At 38.2% G+C, this 21,005-nt stretch overlaps 1 protein-coding gene across 1 annotated transcript in view; it reads right to left on the reverse strand.

The window, feature by feature from the left end:
- LOC128022693 (ubiquitin-like modifier-activating enzyme ATG7) overlaps positions 1–21,005 on the reverse strand; it is a 63,173-nt gene that overhangs the window by 18,217 nt on the left and 23,951 nt on the right. The window contains exons 15-18 of the mRNA XM_052610489.1: positions 19,990–20,066; positions 19,602–19,717; positions 13,603–13,678; positions 8,339–8,419 (exon numbers count right to left, since the gene is read on the reverse strand). Coding sequence (XP_052466449.1) covers positions 8,339–8,419; positions 13,603–13,678; positions 19,602–19,717; positions 19,990–20,066 — 350 coding nt within the window. The remainder of the gene's footprint in view (positions 1–8,338; positions 8,420–13,602; positions 13,679–19,601; positions 19,718–19,989; positions 20,067–21,005) is intronic.

Raw genomic sequence — 21,005 nt, forward strand, 5'->3', positions numbered from 1 at the left:
GATCTCAAGAACATTACGTACAGTACTTGCTCTCTGGCCAGAAAATGTCGAGGCTGACAGTCAAAGAAATGTCATTGCTGTATTGCATTTTTATATATATATATATATTTTCTATTTGGTGTCTTATTATTTATTTGAAATTCTAACAGAATCTACAGTATAAAGCAGATGACTGACAAAGAGCTTTTATACAGACATAAACTCCAAAATGCACATCATTTTCTCTGTCAAAGTAGACTTATTTGTTACATCGCACTATATCATGTGCATAAACTAGCTTTCTCGCCTAGCAACATAACAGCAGCAGGAGCAGCCAAACAAGATTTAATTGTGTTTTCCAGGAGTGGAGCTCCTTAAATTGGAGCCTTTGACTTATGAAGCCCATTAAATCACTGACGCCGTGTGTGTGTGTGTGAGAGAGAGAGAGTTTTGGAGGGCGAGCAGCACATCTGGTTTACATCCAGCGGTGCTCTCCTCCGGCTCCACCCACTGCTTCTGGTAACTTCCCCTGTAACTGTGATGGTGGAGGTTTTCACTCCGTGCAGATCAAACCTCAGATGGCTGAAGTCGCACCAGACTGCTCGTCACGTGAGCTCACTGCTTTACACTTTAATGCCCCAAAAAACTGACAATGCTTGGCTGAACTACAGCTGTACGAGACCTTGAGTGTATCTGTTGTGTAAAGGGTTACCAGGGTGTCTTGAGGGACATTTATTAATGCATTGCTTTGTGGTTGCTAGGGAGTTTTGGGTGTTTTCGTCCTCTAAAAGGGAGTCCTTTTCAAGTCTCTGTAGATACAGTACAGTATGTTAGTGGTTTTTTTAATTCAAGTGAAAATCATGTGTCTGATTACTACTTCATTTCAACAGCACAGCGCTGCAGGACGAGTTCAACTTTAGTTTGAAAGATCAATCCTTAATTTTTTAATCCTCCTTAAAAAAGTAACTAATTGTGTTATTTACATTTTTTCATTTAACAAATGCTTTTATCCAAAGCGACTTACAAATGAGGACAGAGTGGAAGCAATCAAAAACAATGAAAAGAGCAATGATAAATAAGTGCTATAACAAGTCTCAGTTAGATTAACACAGCACACGTAGCATGGGATTTTAATATAATATAATAAATAAAAAGAAAACAGAATAAAAAAAGAACAGAGCAAGCTAGTGTTAGAGGACTTCACACACACACACACACACACACACACACACACACACACACACACACAACTGCATAATAAATTAAAAGAAAATAGAATATAAAAAGATTAGAAAGGTAGTTAGATTTTTTAAAGAATAGAATTAGAATAGTGAGTGTTAAAGTTAGAGGGTCAAATAAAGATGGAAGAGATGTGTTTTAAGCCGATTCTTGAAGATGGCTAAGGACTCAGCTGCTGGGATTGAGTTGGGCAGGTCATTCCACCAGGAGGGAACATTTAATTTAAAAGTCCGTAAAAGTGACTTTGTGCTTCTTTGGGATGAACAATCAAGCGACGTTCACTTGCAGAACACAAGCTTCTAGAGGCACATAAGTCTGAAGTAACAAATTTAGGTAAATGGGTGCAGAGCCAGTGGTAGTTTTGTAGACAAACATCAATGCCTTGAATTTTATGCGAGCAGCTATTGTAAGCCAGTAAAAAATTGATAAACAGAGGTGTGACGTGTATTCTTTTTGGCTCAGTAAAAATGAATCTTGCTGCCGCGTTCTGAATTAATTGTAAAGGTTTGATAGAATTGGCTGGAAGACCTGCTAAGAGAGCATTGCAATAGTCCAGCCTGGACAGAACAAGAGCTTGAACAAGGAGTTGTGCAGCATGTTCCCAAAGAAAGGACTTGATCTTCTTGATGTTGAACAAAGCAAATTTGCAGGATCGGACAGTTTTAGCAATGTGGTCTGAGAAAGTCAGCTGATCATCAATCATAACTCCAAGGCTTCGAGCTGTTTTTGAAGGAGTTATGGTTGATGTGCCCAACTTGATGGTGAAATTGTGATGGAACGATGGGTTTGCTGGAATCACAAGCAGTTCTGTCTTTGCAAGGTTGAGTTGAAGGTGATGATCCTTCATCCAGGAAGAAATGTCAGTTAGACAAGCTGAGATGCGAATAGCTACCGTCGGATCATCAGGATGGAATGAGAGGTAGAGTTGAGTGTCATCAGCATAGCAGTGGTATGAAAAGCCATGTTTCTGAATGACAGAACCTAATGATGCCATGTAGACAGAGAAGAGAAGTGGTCCAAGAACTGAGCCCTGAGGCACCCCAGTAGTTAGATGTTGAGACTTGGACACCTCACCTCTCCAAGATACTTTGAAGGACCTATCTGATAGGTAAGACTCAAACCATTGAAGTGTGGTTCCTGAGATGTCCTTTGCCAGTAGGGTTGATAGGAGGATCTGGTGGTTAACTGTGTCAAAAGCAGCGGACCGATCAAGCAGGATAAGTACTGAAGATTTGGATTCTGCTCTTGCCAGTCTTAGAGCTTCAACAACTGAGAGCAAGGCTGTCTCAGTTGAATGTCCACTTCTGAAGCCAGATTGGTTGCTTTCAATGAGATTGGTGTGTGTGAGAAATGTAGAGACTTGTTTGAACACAGCTCTTTCAAGTGTTTTTGCAATGGAAGGAAGAAGAGAAACTGGTCTGTAGTTCTCTAAAAGAGATGGGTTGAGGTTGGGTTTCTTAAGTAGTGGAGTTATACGTGCCTGTCTAAATGATGAGGGGAAAACACCAGTGTGGAGGGAAGTGTTGATGATGTAAGTGAGTGCAGGTACAACTGCAGGAGAAATGGCTTGAAGGAGATGAGATGGAATTGGATCAAGCGGGAAAGTTGTAGGGTGATTAGAAAGGATGAGCTTTGAGACTTCTGCCTCAGAGAGTGAAGAGAAGGATGTAAATGAGTGTAGGTTTGCTGGTGATATGAGCCTGACTGATTGTGGTGTGGAAAATTTTGCACTAATGTGTTTAATTGTATTAATGAAAAACATGGCAAAGTCGTCAGCTATTAGAGATGAAGCAGGAGGAGGAGGAGGAGGACAAAGAAGTGAGGAAAATGTTTTAAAAAGCATACGAGAGTTAGATGAATTGTTAATTTCGTATGGTAGTATGTCATTTTAGCAGTGGAGACATTAGCAGAGAATGAAGATAGGAGTGACTGATACACATTAAGGTCAGTAGTTTGTTATTTAGTTACTGTTTTTTTTATTTTTTATATTGTTTTTAATATCAAAAAGTTACATTTTTGGCAAATGTAAAAGCCATTTCACACCAGAAGTGAAACAAAGAAGCCTCAGGCTGAAGATGTCATCAAATACAACATGTACAGACCTTGTTGAGATATGACATGTTTATTGTCATTTTAGCTGATTAGAATGGTTTAACTGGATCATCGAAATACGTAAAGGATATTTGTGTGATTTAACTTAATTATTCAGGCACTTCTTTTTTTTATTCTTTTTTTTTTTCAATTAAGAAGAAAGGGAAAGTCACATATGCGATAACATTAATCACACACTAACCCAAGAACCATTTCTAATAAAGGAACCAATGATCTATCTTTGAAGGCTATGTATCCAAGCCCATCTTTAGTGATTTATTTATTCTTTGGAAGTATTAACAAATTTGCTTTACAGCACAGAAATTGTACATTAAGCACTGGGATTTTTAACCACCATTTCTTCTTAAACCACTTAGGATAGGACTTTGTCATGAATGGGTGTTATATCGTTAAAAATTACAGACCTGAAGATACTTAACGTGAGACTGGGGAATTTTGTCTCTTTCTTTTAAGGAATCAGAGGACATCGGAATACTATCTTCATAAAGATCTGCAATATTCTGTAAGCCATTGTGAAACCACAAGTTAAAGCCTGATTCTTATTTCTCTGGAACAAACAATGCATTCCTCCAAAAGGGTGAGAGCTGCGATAATATCTGTGTCTCCCAGCTCAGCCGGTGACTCATGTCATATTAAAATAAGGGTTTTTGAAAATGGGTCAGATGTGTTGTGTTTGAGTTTCTTCAAGGAATCAGAATATAAATATGTGTCAAGACTCAAATCTCCTGTACCTTTTCTTTCTGAAGCCATGAAATATGAGGTGAGTCAGTAAACCAGAATCATGCTGATCTCAGCTGAGCCGCCTTAAAATATCAGCAAAGATTCGGGAGTCACAGGATGGAGGAAGAGTAAGGGGGATTGACAAACAAATTAATAAATGGAGGAGTATATTCATTCTGAAGGCGTTCACCCCTTCAGATAGTATTAAGAGGGAGAATCCATCTAATCCAGCTGTTGTGTACTCGAGTAATCAGGAGTGTGACCAGCTGGAATCAGATGTTTTACTTAACTCTGATTCCCAAATATCTCTATCCGGCCTCTCCTGTTCATTAAGAAAAAGTATAGATGACTTTGAATGAATAACCTGAAAATATTCCAAATTCATGAATCATATGATTAAGATACTAAGAAGTACTGAATCTCTATGATTTGTTAAATATGAAATTATATTTTATATATATATATATATATATATATATATATATATATAGCTTTCCATCTAAAATGTTTCTTTCAACTTAGTGTTAAAGCACAAATCAATATGAATTCCACACATTTTGAATCATGAAGCCATGTTCTGCAAGGCTCCTAAATAATTTCTGACACTATATATATAATTTTTACTGGACCATGATCAGCGATCACAACAGAATAGACTCATAAAGGAGAATCTGACAGAATAATTAATTTGAAATCAAAAAGTAGTCTATTTTTAGTGATGAACTATAGCAAGGATATTGAGTCTGGTTGGGATATTTTCTCCTTCACGGATCACATAAATCAAGTTCCTCTATAAAACAACTACTGACGTGGAGAGGAGAGCAGTCAGTCAATACACGAGAAACAAGTCAACTCAGCTTTGTGTGTCTAATGCTTTATAAATTGTGTCAAACTAAGAACCTGGCTTTACTTATTTGAAAAAGTAACTCAGATACATACTTCACTAAATTAAAAAAGTAATGTGTTCCTTTAACTAGCGTTACTGTTTAATATATTTAAACCAAAATCAGCAAAAGTAAAAGTGACGCTTGTTTACCTTAGCAAACACCACTATTAATGTCCTTAATAAATGTATAAAAACAAAGGATAATTAAAGGTTATTAAAAAAAATGAGCAAACTTTATATAAATATATCAAGAAGAACTAATTTCTCAGATTTCTGTGTGAGTGCTTGTTATATATGCTATAATGGGATTGTATGGGACACTTTAAAGCCATGAAGCAGTGAATCCTGTGTTTTGTGTTCAGAGCATCTTCTGGAGGTGTAAGGTCCTCACATCTGCTCCAGTGTTTCATTTCAAAGACACATTGTTTCAGTCTGTCTTCAGTACGGACAAAACACTACGTCTCCTAATTTACAAGCGTTTGTCTGTCGAGGACTCGAGTGTTTGGTTTCCATGGTTTCACGCTCTCACACACACACACACACACACACACACAGCTGATGGAGGCCAGCATCACTAACACACAACTGGAGCTCTGCACGCTGACTGATGACTGCCTGAGGAAGATCACGTCAGCTCAGCTATAATACACACTTCATCCATCCATCCATCCATCTATCTATTAGGTCTGCACAATAAATACAATTGCAAATTGCAATTACAATTATGAATGGCACAATTACGTAACTGTTCAGTCATATTTTAATTTTTTAATATAATTTAAAGAAGAAACCAATCTGATTTATATCTGACATTTGAGGGTTAATACCATAGAAAAGCACTAAACGTTTTTACGTTGGAGTATTTTCAGCTTGTTTATATTCATATAAAAATATGGCATGCAGTTGCATCAAACAATGGTACAAACATCATTCAGTGTAAATTGTGGCAATCGTAATTAATTATCGCAAATACAGTTTTAAGGGAAGAATAGACAATTTTTTGTTATAATCTTGCAGCCCTATCATGCATCCATTCATCTCACCTGAGATTTTGAGCCATTTTCCCCAGAGATTGGTAGCTCTATTAGTAAAATCTGTTGACTTTAGAAATCTTTATTGCATTATGTATCACTGGTGACAGTTCAAAACACTTAAAAAGCTGTTATGCAGAGTATTTTGATCCAAAGTTTGCATGCATGTAACCCAAGAAGTATTCAAAATCCCTCAATGCCCTTTTAAATGTTAATTCTTAACAAACTTTTCTTTAGGTATCTTCATTTCAAAGGCCCTGTATGGTCCAGCTCCAAAGATATGGGCATCTCAATCAGACCCCATGTCCAACAAATGGTAGTGATGGGCAACAATTAATCATTCATGTAAATTAGTCAATATATATACTGTGTGTGTATTATATATATAATACACACACAGTATATATATTGACTAATTTACATGAATGATTAATTGCTGTCTGACTTTGGATTGTTCATAACCGACTGTGATTCTCTGCTGCCTGCCCCGACCTCTGCTTGTAGCTGTTGCTGATTCTGGATATCCCTGACATCCTTGATGCTGTTTTCTCTGATCATCGCCTGTTTAGTCATTCACTTTATTAAACCACTGCATATGGATCCAAACATCTCTGACTCCATGTTACACACACACACACACACACACACACACACATATATATATATATATATATATATATATATATATATATATATATACACATCATATCATATATATATATATGATAAATAAACACAGTACAAACACAAACAAAAATTTGGTAACACTTTAGAAAAGGGAACACTTATTCATATTAACTATGACTTTTCTCTCAATAAACTCCTAATTTGCTTTTTATTAATAATTAGAAATATAGTTGTTAAGTTTAGGTATTGGGTAGAATTAGGAATGTGGAATAAGGCATTAGTATGTGCCTTATTAATACTAATAAATGGCTAATATTCTAGTAATATGCATGCTAATAAGCCACTAGTTAAGAGACCCTAAAATAAAGTGTTACCAAAAACTTTGATTTTGGATGTGGTTAATCATGATTAATCGATGCCCAGCACTACCAAACTGTTACATTTTGACCCATATTCAGTGTTCAAAAACAAATGTTGGTCACTTTGTATTCACAGCTGATACTGATTCTAATTAAAGAAGAATGTCTGAAGAATAAACAATATTGAAACTACAGATGTATCTAGTTTCCTTTTATCAAAACAACCTCTCAGACGTTTATGGTATCTCAATCTTGATTATTAATTGGTCATTCTAAACTCCGGCTAAATGGGATCCTGGTTTATCTTATTTTACATGTCACACTGCTCATACTTTCCCTGCAGTTAATGATTAATCCTGGTTATTCATAACCTGACTTGTCACGCTGTACATTCCTAAACCCTGGTTACTCTTATTATTTTCATGCTTGAAGTGTCATAACCAGATAAACACAAAACCACATCTGCTTTCTGACCATTGAAGATGGGCAATGAGATCCCAAAGTCTCTGGGATTGAACCATAAAGGGCCATAAAAATAAAGATTACAAACAAAAAGGATACTAAGATTTTACTTTAATACCTCTCGAGTTAAAGGCATGGACACTTAAGGAAGGTATGTTTTATGCATTTGTTTTGATGAAGGGAAATAATACACATTCCTAGTTTCAACATCATGTGTTCTTCAAACATCTCCCTTAGACCACTGAACATGTAAAATTTAACAATTTACCCTTGGAGCCACAATGACATCCTGATATCTCTGAACCAACACAGTTCCCTGACAGTCCTGAGGCAAAGTGGAAGGATCTGAGACATTTTATGAGGATTTGTGTCTTTACAGCACAGAGAAAGTAGAAAGAGAAAGAGAGAGAGAGAGGGGACTTGGAGGAGAAAGTGAAGCCAGAGTGTCAGTAGAAGAGAGAGAGAAGGCTTCAGATCACTGTGTTCACACACAAGTGTGTGTTTGGGAAGAAGGAGTGGTTACAGAGCTGCTAACTGAGAGAGAGCACATACACACATGCAGGAGAGATTGAGCAGATTTATGAGACGTGAACCCGTCGACAACAGCACAACCGCTGGTAAAAAACACTTCAATTCAGCCCTAATTACTCACATACAGCTGTGACATCAACAAGGAGCCTAATTCACAACACATGGCCTCTCTGACACACACACACACACATATCTGCAGAAGAACCGGCAGCATGCTGAAGATACCATTAGACAAATCCTTACACAATATTCATCTTAGCTTAAGTGTAAATGATTTCATTCATTTATAACTTTTGTTTTGTTTTGGTGTTTCACCACAATGCAAAACTACATTTGTAACAAAGTTGCATTGTTTTCAATCCCGAATCAAAAGCATGTAAACGGTCACTTACTATCTGCGAGCATGCGGTGCATTTGTCAAACGCCAAACTTGCAGGAAGAACGTTGTCAAATCTTGACAGGAATCCTCGAATCTGGAACGAAAACAATTGTTTTTAAGCTACAGAAATAGCAGAGAAAAAATGATCCTTAATCTGTAGCGCCACCTGGTGCGTGGCAGTGACATTACAAAAACATCTTCTGATTTATCTGAACCATCATGCTCTGTTCGGGGACCACACAGCTCTTTTAATAGCTCAAATATATGTAACATTTATCAGTGTAAGATTTCATGGCTTGTCCTGATCTTATGTTGAAAGAGCATTAATAACAAATTCAGCTTGATTTGTCATACATCGTCTGTGAAAAATGTTACATCACTTTTATAATGTTCATGGTCATCAGAGAACAAAAATGCTATGAATTTGAATAAATCATCAATAAAATCTGCTGAAAATAATGTTTATTTTGAAATAAATATTCAATATTTGTGAAAAGAAGAAGCGTACATAACTGTATATCTTTCAAATGACAAACTTACATTAATGGTAAAGTATTGTGAACCACATCCAATTTTAAACCTGTTCCGGAGATTTCCTGTGCCTTATTTCACTCTCTCTCTCTCTCTCTCTCTCTCTCTCTCTCTCTCTCTCTCTCACACACACACACACACACACACACACACACACACACACACACACACACACACACACACACACACACACACACACACACACACACACACACACACACACACACACACACACACACACACACACACACACACTTCCATCAAGAAGCAGACACTTTTCTACATGTAAATGAGTATTGGTGTTTTGGTAGGAAAGCCACTCATCTAACAGCACATTATCTACGAGCGGAGCAAAGCGCTCTCTTGCAAAGTAAAAACAGCAGCTTAATGATGGAGTGTTTTGTTGAATTGCAGTCACGACTCTCTCACCACACCACAGGAGCTCAGGAGCTACTTCATGAATCATTAAGTCTGAGATCGAGACACTGAACATCAGTGACAGAAGAACTCAACCAGTCTCTCTGCATCAAAACATCTGCTAAATGAACGAGCTACAAGTATTTGGACACAGAAACTATAGACATGCTACAGTATCACATCAGACAGTGCACTATAGACCCCCTGAGGAACAGTTCCACTCATTCTCTACTATAGGAGAGGAAGAATTGTATAAACTTGTTAAATCATCTAATCCAACAACATGTATGTAAGACCCTATCCCATCTAAGCTCCTAAAAGAGGTGCTTCCAGAAGTCATAGATCCTCTTCTGACTATTATTAATTCCTCATTGTCATTAGGATATGTCCCCAAAACCTTCAAACTGGCTGTTATTAAGCCTCTCATAAAAACACAACTTGACCCCAGAGAACTTGTTAATTATAGACCAATCTCGAATCTCCCTTTGCTGTCCAAGATACTAGAAAAGGTGGTATCCTCACAATTATATTCCTTCTTAGAGAAAATGGTATATGTGAGGATTTCCAGTCAGGATTTAGACCGTATCATAGTACTATGACTGCTCTCCTTAGAGTTACAAATGATCTGCTTTTATCATCTGATCGTGGGTGTATATCTCTATTAGTTTTATTGGATCTTAGTGCTGCGTTTGACACAATTGACCACAGCATTCTTTTGCATAGACTTGAACACTTTGTTGGCATTTGTGGAAGTGTATTAGCATGGTTTCAATCTTATATCTTATATCTTAAATCTTATAAATACTTATATGACCGGCATCAGTTCGTAGCAGTGAATGAAGATCACAAGTGCAGTATGGAGTACCTCAAGGCTCAGTACTAGGGCCGCTACTCTTCACGCTTTATATGTTACCCTTGGGAGATATCATCAGGAAACATGGTGTTAGCTTTCACTGTTATGCTGATGATACTCAGCTCTATATTTCTTTGCGGCCCAGTGAAACACACCAATTTGAAAAACTAATGGAAAGCATAGTCGATATAAAAAACTGGATGACGAGTAATTTCTTACTGCTAAATTAAAAAAACAAACAAACAGAGGTGTTAATTATAGGACCTAATAACGCTGCTTGTAATAACCTAGAACACTGTCTAAGGCCCCGTCCACACGGAGACGCGTTTCTGTGAATACGCACAAATTTTTTATCGGATAGGCGTTTCGTCCACACGGATCCGGCGTTTTCATAAGGTGAAACCGCTATTTTTTGAAACCGGGTCCCAGAGTGGATAAATTTGAAAACGCCGTCTTTGCGTTTTCGTCTGGACGGCTAATCCGTATATTTTCTGAAACGATGACGTCATCAGCCCACGTCTCTCCCCTAGTCAGACACCTCTACGTCACGTAACAGCAACAAAAACACGAACAAACACTGAACGATTGTCTTTTTATTAACCAACATTAACACTGATTAATAAATGTATTGTTCCATGTTCATTTGTGTACCACGCGCAAGGTTTATGAGCATAGTCCAAGTCTTCTTCTCTGTTTTTAGTGTATCTCTGTGGCAGAATTACAGCGCCACATACTGGTCTGGCATGTATACTACATCATTATGCAGTTTCGTGTGGACGCGGATATTTCTTGAGACGAGGAAAAAAAAAGATCAGATTGGGGTAAGCTCCATCTCCGTGTGGACGGGGCCTTAATCTCTTTAAAAATAAATGAATTCAAACTTCTCAAAAGAGTACATATATGTGGAGCAATATCTATTTTTTTAGCAGTAAGTGGAGCAAGATGACAGAAATACACCAAATGGTAGTTATGGCTGATGAAGAGGGAAGAGATGCTGCTTCATCCCTCCTGAGCTCTTCTTCTCTCATGTCACTCACTCACTCACTCACAGAGCAGTGTTGCAGAACATCTGCAGTCCCTCACACATCCAGCAGGGAGCAGTGTCTTCATTCAGAACACAATCACCCATCAGCAAACATTACTGCAGAGGAGGTCAGAACACTAGAAGAGGTCAGTGTGAGTGTGTGCGTGTGTCCGCGTGTGTGTGTGACTGTGTGCGTGAGTGTGTGTGCGCATGTGTGTGTGTGACTGTGTGCGTGAGTGTGTGCCTGTGTGTGAGTGTGTGTGTGTGACTGTGTGCGTGAGTGTGTGTGTGTGTGTGTGACTGTGTGCGTGAGTGTGTGTGTGCGTGTGTGTGTGTGTGTCCGCGTGTGCGTGTGTGTGTGACTGTGTGCGTGTGTGTGTGTGTGACTGTGCGTGTGTGTGTTGTTGGTTGCACATGGGGGGCTCCTGCTACAGCTGTGCTCAGCTTCAGCACACAGGCAGGGGTCCTGCTGTTCCACTTTATGAATTATAGTGAGACTGTGAGATCGGAAGCTGCAACAAATAGCAATATAAACAACTACATATACTGTGTGTCATTAATATAAGTGCACTCAAGCTGCTGTTTTATCATGGTGTCCTTTAAAAGGAATCATACATTGAACAAAAAAAAGAGCCATAATGCATTATAAAAACCTAATAATTTGTTGAATCACCTCATGAGTAATCATAAAATAAGTATTAATGCATTCATATTTAATTATTTGTGGTTATATTTTTTAAGAGTATGAAGATGATTTATTACACATAATGAACACAGTGCATCCACTTAACTTACAACAGATAATATTTCACATCATTATAATATATTATACGTCTCATATCTCACTATTGTTAACTTACAGCAGACAAAGACCACTCATAAACAATTACAACATTAATAATACAAAATAAAAACAATAGTTTTCCTCAAACAGCTGTAAGATCAGAGATCTGATCAGATGAGTGTGTAATACGGCACATTTGATTTGAACTATATTTATTATAATATCAGTAAGATACAGATCTGAAATAAATAATGTTGAGATCTGAGATTTATAATCCATTATAATTCTGTAGATTTACCATGGTGTTTATTACGTGTTATAAATAATCATACTCATAAACGTTATAACACAAATAATTACGTTTTTTAATGTATTATAATTGTTGTTATGATTATTTATGAGATGAAACAACATTATACGTTTTAGTGCATTATGTTTAAATACGAGCTTCATAGAAAGTGTTCCCTTATTTTTTTTATTTTTTTGTAAAATGCACTCAAATAATCTTTGTTTTATGTGAAAACTTTTTTATTTTTTTACATTTATTTTTTTGTACAGTGCATATGAATAACAGAACACATTTTTTTATTAAAACAGTTCTTATTCAGAACCAGTTCCAACACTGGGAACAAAATGATTGTCTTGACATTTAGTTCTGTTCACAGGTTTTGAACATCTGTTTTTTGAGACTTGAGTCCTTTTTGTTCTGATAACAAAACTCCTTTCAAACTCTTAGGATTGATTAAAAAGGGTGAATTGGAACGGTTAAGTGGAGTCAGAATCACTTCCACACAAGCCCTAATGTTCATTATAAGCTGAACTGGCTGAAAAACATGAAATGCTATAAATAACTCTTTAATACTCCTCAAGCCTGTGAAAGGTGGTCCTGCCAGCATCAATCCATTCAGACAATGAAGAGAAAGTCATCTGTAGTGCAGGGTCAAGAGCAGCTGGAACAGAGCCAGCTTAAAAGCATTCTCTTCCCCTCAACGGTCTCTAGACACAAGTCCATCTTCTCTTTCACTCTCTAGAGACTCATTCAGCTGGTGAACATCCCTGACCGAGTGTGCAACGATAAGCGTCGAAGCCCTACGGTATGAGCCATCAACAGCCTTCATGAAGGATCGATCTGTAGGCATCACATGTGCTGACCTTGTAAACGGTTGAACACAATAAACCCAAGCAGAAACATGTGCCTTGCTGCTGGAAGACCAATGATAACATGTTTGATATCCTGTATCTAAGTCTGAAGCTAACTCTACTTTCATCGACTAGCATCAACTGTCCCGACTGTAAATCAGGGCATTTGTGTTCTGTATTACTGGTCATCATCATGTCAATCGACTGTAGCATTTAATCCAGTCAACTAATCGTAATTAAATGCATATACTGATATTTCCTAATCAATATCACGCTAATTCAAAGACATTAACATTACTGTGGCAGACAAGGGAATGACTGAAGAGACAAAAAGCTTTAGAAGTCAGCTTAGACCAGCATGAATTTCAGTGCTAGTTCATCTCATGCTGAGCATGATTATATCCCCACATAGAACAAAACACAACAATCTGCAACGCTCTTCTGTTCAGCTGGGTATTACAGAAGAATAAAGTACAGTCTTATAACAGCAAGTGTATCTGCGACAGTGGACAGGAGCTGATAACTGACCTGATGGGGGACGAGACCCAGCGAGGTCGGGGGTTCATTCATCCGGTCATCACTGCTGCTGGCCACTGCATAACCTCTGACAGAGAAACACATCACACACACTCAAATTAGACTTCAGTCAGACCCTTAAAGAGCAGCTCTGTGCTTCCTTACTAGGGATCAAACCACTCATGATTACAGTATACATATATATAAAATTAGATTTAAGACAAATTATAAATTAAATGTGACAAAATGCTGCACGTTTCTTTGTGAAACTGAAATATAACACTATAATAATATACTAATATAGCACTTGTATATCAATGCTATTTTGTTGGGTTTGATTGCTTCTGTTGTCCTCATTTGTAAATCGCTCTGGATTTAAATATAATGTAAATGCACATAACAAAACTAAATTAAAATTGTAAAACAAACCCCAAATCAAACAAGTAACACAAATAAAAATATATATTTATATATACAAACTAAGGCTTTGTCTACGCTCTTTCTATTTAAAATGAGAGGAAACACCTGCATTTTAATCACGATGCAAAAAAAGAGGCTGCATACATTTTTTATCTAAATTAGATTAAATTTGAAGCAAAAACAGAATGATTTGACTCCAGTTTTGTGAAACTATAGATGAAAATATCTTTATGAAACAGCAGTCGAGCTGATCGAGACGCAGATCCACTCTCGGCCAGCAGGTGGAGCTTAGAGCGTTTCCTTGGTTACCGCTGTAAACAAAGCAGTGCTGCACTTATGAACTTTAATATGCATTATACAGAGACAAGATGAAGAGAAAATACCACCTAAACTCTTCTAAAGACAGTAAGTTCCCCTCAGACACATATTCATTTAAACTCCTACCACTGGCTGAATCAAGATTTGTTCAGAATCTCTGAAACTGATTTGGATCGTCACACCCTTGAATCGATTTTCAACTGGCCCATGGTTAATCATTACATCCTTATTAGTTAAAGTGTGTGTGTGTGTGTGTGTGTGTGAGCTGCTGCTGGATTTACCCACAATTCCTGAGGCCATAACTGTGATTTAAATGGAAACCAGTCAACGAGTAAAAAAAATTATCAAAGAGGAATGTTTGGTGAATTACTAATGCTTCCTGTGTGTATAAGGCAAGAATCACTTCAATACATCAAACGCTTAGTTACAGTGTGTGTATGTGTGTGTGTGATTGGCACACAAAAATTCCCCAAACGCTCCTCTAGAAAAAGCTTGGGAAGAAGCAACACCCCTCGAAGAGCAAGCACGAATCATCAACCCACGAGCCTCATAAGCCTCAGATATAGCATTTCTCACCAAATGCAACATCCTGTGTTTAGTGGCAGCACCGCCAGTGCTACAGCCACCCGAGCGAACAAACAACCAATCAGATTTACACCAATGCCTCTAACAGTCAACGTAAGCCTTGGGAGCGATATGATGCTGATCTTGAGTAGATAACTTAGCCTTGACTGGAAGAGCTCACTGACAAGGCCTACGATTCTCCAATCCTCCTGAAAGGAGACAGCCAATAACAAAACTGTTTTAAAAGTCAGAAACTCCTCTGAGACAGACTCCCACGATTGGGATGGAGAATCCATTCATCCAAAACCACAGATACATCTCAATCAGAAACAGGTGTGTCTCCCTCCATGTGTAAAACCGGAAACAAGAGAATATTTTCCCAAAGAAACATCACCAACAGGCACACGCTCAACAGCTACATATATCTGGATTACACCTGCAAAGAAATGCCAAAACTGAACCAACAGGGCAGAGGACTGGACCCAAACTGTGCTCTCTGCACCACAATGGAAAAAACGGCACTGGAAGATAGATATAGATGCCGCTTAGAGATAAAAGTTGCCAGCCACTGCCACATCTATCATCATACACAAAATGTGTATGGCCCCAGAATATTGTATGAATATCTGAGCATGCAATATGTCAAAAGAAAGAACAGAGCCTCTGCTTTATATAAAAATGAATAAAAAAAAAAAAAAATGATTCAAGCTTCATGCTATCTTTTTTTTTGTCAATGCTTGAATATGCTTGAAAAGTTTCATTAAAAAGCAACATTTGAAGAAAAAGCTGAGAAAATGTCATTTTGACCAAGACTACATCTGGATCAGATTCAGATTAATGATCAAAACACAGATGGAGTCAATCGCTTCCATCAAAACATCCAAAGTGTTGCGTCCTAAACCACTTCCTAGATCCACAATTCATGAGGCACTCTTCATTTACAGTGGAGATTCAAAATCCATTAATTATTCAAATTAAATCTATAAATACTTGACTTTCCTCTGAAACACTAGTTTCTCACACTGTGCTGGTGTAATCTCGGTCCACTCTTCTTCCAGTCTCTCCCATAGTTCGGTGACTGTAGTGGGTTTCTTAGCCATAACTTTGTTGTTAAGGATTTTCCAGAGATTTACAATCAGGTTTAGATCAGGAACCTGAGAACCCAAATAAATTAAACTGCTCTCTCAGCACTTTACTTTACTTTAACCTGTACTCTTGTGCATTTGTCCTGTGTGGACGACCAGCCTTTTTGGGGGACTTGAATCAATTAGTGTAAACCTGCAATATTCGAGAAATCACAGATTTGGAATGACCAGCCTCTCTTGAAATGACTGAAAGGGTCATCCCTTCAGCCATCATCTGGACAACCTCCTGTCGCAGGGTTTCAGTCACTTTAGAGCGGCCCGCCATCTTACAATCTCAGTGAAAACCAGAGGAATGCTGCCAGTTAAATAGGGTTTGTCTTATAATGAAGGAAATTAGCACCAGGTGCCAGATTAACACCTATAACTCTAAAACTTTCAAATAACTATTTTCAAAAATATCTAATTTTAGCTTTTATACTGTGCTTCAGAATACAATTTAGGAAATAAAAAACTGTTCTTCTACTCCTGTTAGGATAACTTCAAATAGGACTAAGCAATGACCTTGAAATGCAGGAAATTGCTCCACTGTATATGCTGTTTAACATTTGATGATCGTGTTATTTTACATATGCATCTGCTTACATATGTGATCGCATTTTCCTGCTTCTTCTTCACCTGTGTTTTGATCCAGAAATGTCATACTCTTTCAGAAGGTGTGTAATAGCACGTCTTATGTCAATGGCTGGGACAGAGTTAAAGGGATCCTAGCAGGATGACCAGATGACCTTTCTGCAATCTCAGATGAGAGATGAGATCCAGTAAGAGTGTCCTGTTAATAAGTCAAAACCAAAGATCGTCTGGACAAAATCAGGTCCACACTGAAGAGAATCTGCCAAGGAGGCTCCTCCAGCAGAGACCTTTGGGTTTGACCTGGTCTGAAAACCAAACCTGGGACGGCCGATATTCCATATGCCATATTCCCAAAAGCAGGCATACTGTCGGGAAGCCATAACGACTGGCCCATGGCAGCTGAAGCACCAGAGTGTCCTATTCTCAGAATTTGACCCCAGTGTTACACTCTTCAGAAACTCAGACTAATGGCTTTCCCTTAATGAACTGCACTCTTTAAACTAAGATGGGAAAAATATTCCACCACCAAAATATTGTCCATCCAAGATTTAATCACAGTCTGAACTCATGTATCACGAATTTGTTTTTAATGTGGTTTCTGAATCTGAAGCGTTCTCCCACAACAGTTTGACAGATGAAAACCCCCAACTGTTGTGGACTAGAGCTTTCATCCAGGCCCAGCAGAGGCTCCATCAGCGCTCTGTAACAGCTTAATGCATCTGAAGAGAGACCGTCAGGAAGATGCCAGCGCTATCTGAGTGCTCCTTGCTTTCTAAAGACTTCCTTGAATGGGAAACAGGGATCAAAGCTTTCTATACCCTCTCATCCAACTGGAAATACATAAAAAGCAACATAAAGGCTTTCTGAACTCCAGATATGACATTACATTGCAATTTCTATTACTGCTGTTTCGTTTCAGAGTAACTTAAACATAGGGTTAGAAATGAAGCCAAGATGGACAGAGTGTGAAATTTCTGCTCCACTAGTCTCACCAAAATGAATGACAAAAAAAAAAAAACTACACAGTCACACACGCACACGCACGCACGCACGCACGCACGCACAAACCCTGTTTTTGACATCTACCACATTTCCCATTGGTGAGTCAAACCGCCGGCCAGCCCTGTCCTGAACTCACGCTGTTTGTTAAGTGTTGCTGTACATGTTGCTAATCGATAAAGCAGATCAAAGTTATGAAAGCACCACAGTGTCACAGTGTTAGACTTTTCAAAGGATTCAAGCAACAAATGTTTTATTTATAGTTGTTTTGGCACATTAAATTGGTATAGAAGTGAGTATTATAATACAATGTTCTGCCTTCGGTTTAGTTTTTTTGGATTGTACATTTTCCTTTTTTGTGTACTCTAATCTTGGATTTCTCTCTGGCCTGACATTTACGGACAGCTTTTCTACCAAGGAGTGTTTTTTGAGTTCCTCTGTGGCAAATTCTTGTTAAACGCTGTCTAAGACTGTAGGCCCTATTTTAACTATCTAAATGCAAAGTGTAAAGTGTAAGGTAAAGGTAAAGTGTAAAGCACACGGCGCAGGTGCACTCATGACGTGACCAAATCCACTTTTGCTATTTTAACGGAAAACTGGTCCATGCACCAGGTTGCATGGTCTAAACGGTTTGTCCCTATTCTCTTAATGAGTAATGGGTGCTTTTTGGGCGTAACGTGCAATAAACCAATCAGAGTCTCATTTTCCATTCCCTTTAAGCGCCAGTTGTGCTCGTGCCATGATGGATTTGCTATTTACACGGCCGAATTTTGCAAAGACAGAACTTGTCTCCCGAGATGAAATGGAGCTGTTCCTGTGTGTGCAAATAGAGCCTTATTCTGATACATGCGATGACTCTCCTTTATGACATGTAGGCATTTATATATATATATATATATATAAATAATTAGTCTACAAAAAATTCTTATGCACTCCAATGCTTTAATTTTTAATATTTGGCATGTTTGTGCGCCGTTTTGGACCCGTCTATACTAACACGCTCTTGAAGTGGAGTTGAAAAGTGCAAGGTTTCTAAAAAAATTATGAATAGATTATGTAGGCTAACATTTAGTGGCTCCGTAGAACACTTTATTTGTTTCATTTTGATTGATTGATTGATTCATGCCTTGGGACATCGCCAATGCCAATTTGATAGACATCGCCCAACCCTATGTGGTTTCTCCGATCACAAATGCAGACATGGTTTTGTGTTTACGTGGTGTAATACACAATGCAATGTGTAAAAAGACAGTATAAGTCATCAGTAATTATGTCCTTACTGGATGCAACAAATGCCTTGTTTATTATGTGTTTTATTGGTTTTGTCTCATTGTGCTGAGACACACCAGCATCAGAGTTTGGTGAGGGGTGTAACTCTTCCTTCACACGCTTGAGGTATTCGGCCAATCAGAGCACACCTCGCTTTTCAGAACGATGAGCTTTGTAAAAATCAGGCATAGAGGAGAAACAATAGTTTACAGTATGTGGAAAATAATGTGTTTGTTAAGCCTTAAACCGCATAAACACATTTCATTACACTAAATACACTAAGTAATGTTCTTTTTAGCAACATCATAACAGCCCTTTCAAAAAAGTTTAACTAGCAAGCCACAGTTTTATATACTCGCCGAAGCTGATTTTTACTCACATTTGGCACTTGATGAGGGTTAATTTCCCTTCTGCTACACAAGGAAGGGTCCAACATTGCACACTTTGTTTTATATATATATATATATATATAATTCTAAGTTAATTCGAGAGTAATTAAGTGCCTTGGTATTTGGAGGGCACTTCTCGTTGAAATTTCCTATGAACACAATGCTCACACTATTTGTACTAAAAATGGGAAGCTGTTCAGGTCCTACAGTACATTTCAATACTCAGCCTGGCATTCCTCCTCATTTCTACAATGCATGAGTCCTGCTCTGGGATACTCTATGGATGGAAGCAAAGCGTGGTTCACAGCAGCAGATGGGTGATGTTTTGAGCACTCACCCCTCTGGGTGCTGGAGTACAGAGACCATCAGCTCCACGGCCAGGGCTCCAGCGATCATGGCCAGACCGGGACGGCTCACTGTGCACTGCTGGTCCAGAGTCCTGTCTCTGGTAGACTAAGAACAGAATAAGAGTCTACTAACGGGTCCAGAAACAACTCAATCATGGAAACCAACATATTTATTATTCAGTCTGTAAAAGTGTTTTATATTGTCTCAGTGTTGGATGAACTGTCTTCAGTCGTATTTTGCTGTGGGATATGATTTCTAGAATTGAGGTCACTTTAGCATATGATTGATTGCTTCAGCTGCACATTTGATTTTCTAATATAATTCGTGTCCTGGGGAAAACCTAATTTCAGCGATGAAAGTACTTGATTAAAACTCACGTCCCCAGGGGCGACCACATCATTACAGAAGTAGCAGCCGAGACGATGTCCAGGGATGTTGGAGAATAGAGACGCTCCTGAGGACGCACAGAAGTCATGCTTACCATAGTAAAACAGCAAGAAAACATCAGAATACAGCATCTCCTAGATCTTCACACACTGAACCACCAATGAATGCAGGTTTTCGGAAGGTGGCAGATATATTTAGTCAATTTTCCTGTTTGAACTTTTGTTTTACAGATCATTACATTTCAATTACGGAAGAAGTTAATTCAGTTACACCCAATCAAGAGGTAAACTCGTCTGGGGTCATTTCCACACAACCATTACTGGACTGGATCTGTTCGCTGAATGCAAGACCGACACGATGAAAGAAAACTGACTCTGGTTATATTTGCAGGATTAGAAATGAAGCACATATAAGAAGCGTCCAACATAGTTTCCGATTCATTAGCAGTTATTGGTAAATAATTACTATCAAAAGTAATTAGGAGTTTTCCATCAGAGCCGTGAATATGATCAGCCCAATTCAAGCTTGAAGTAGCACCTTTGTAATTTTTCATGAGTCACACAACAAGCAGCGTGCAGCGCAGAATGAGTCACGAGCCATTCACACAGGATGGGAAAAAAGTAACTCAAGAATTGCAAAAATATCAGAGGTGGAATACAAGAATCTGTTTTGTGTGAACGTCCCTCGAGCTCTATCGTACCTCAGACAGATGGACTCAGAGCTCAATGCAGAAGGAACAGGAAGTATAACTTTGTCCTATAGTGGAACGCCATTAGCATAGTCTTAACAAACAGACTCCTGTACTTCAGAGCAGAGCTCTATATATAAGACTAGAGAACTAGATATAATACCAAAAAATACATTCAATTATATCCACTACATCATAATATATACATTGCCTTAGTCAAAAATGTTCAGTAACTTCAGCATTGTGTGATACTATTTCAAAGTGATTTCCGTAGTTTTGAGAGATGATAAATTGTATTTACAATATAGTCATGAGTTA

This window comes from Carassius gibelio, chromosome A11 (assembly GCF_023724105.1).
Source record: "Carassius gibelio isolate Cgi1373 ecotype wild population from Czech Republic chromosome A11, carGib1.2-hapl.c, whole genome shotgun sequence".
Classification (NCBI taxonomy): domain Eukaryota; kingdom Metazoa; phylum Chordata; class Actinopteri; order Cypriniformes; family Cyprinidae; genus Carassius; species Carassius gibelio.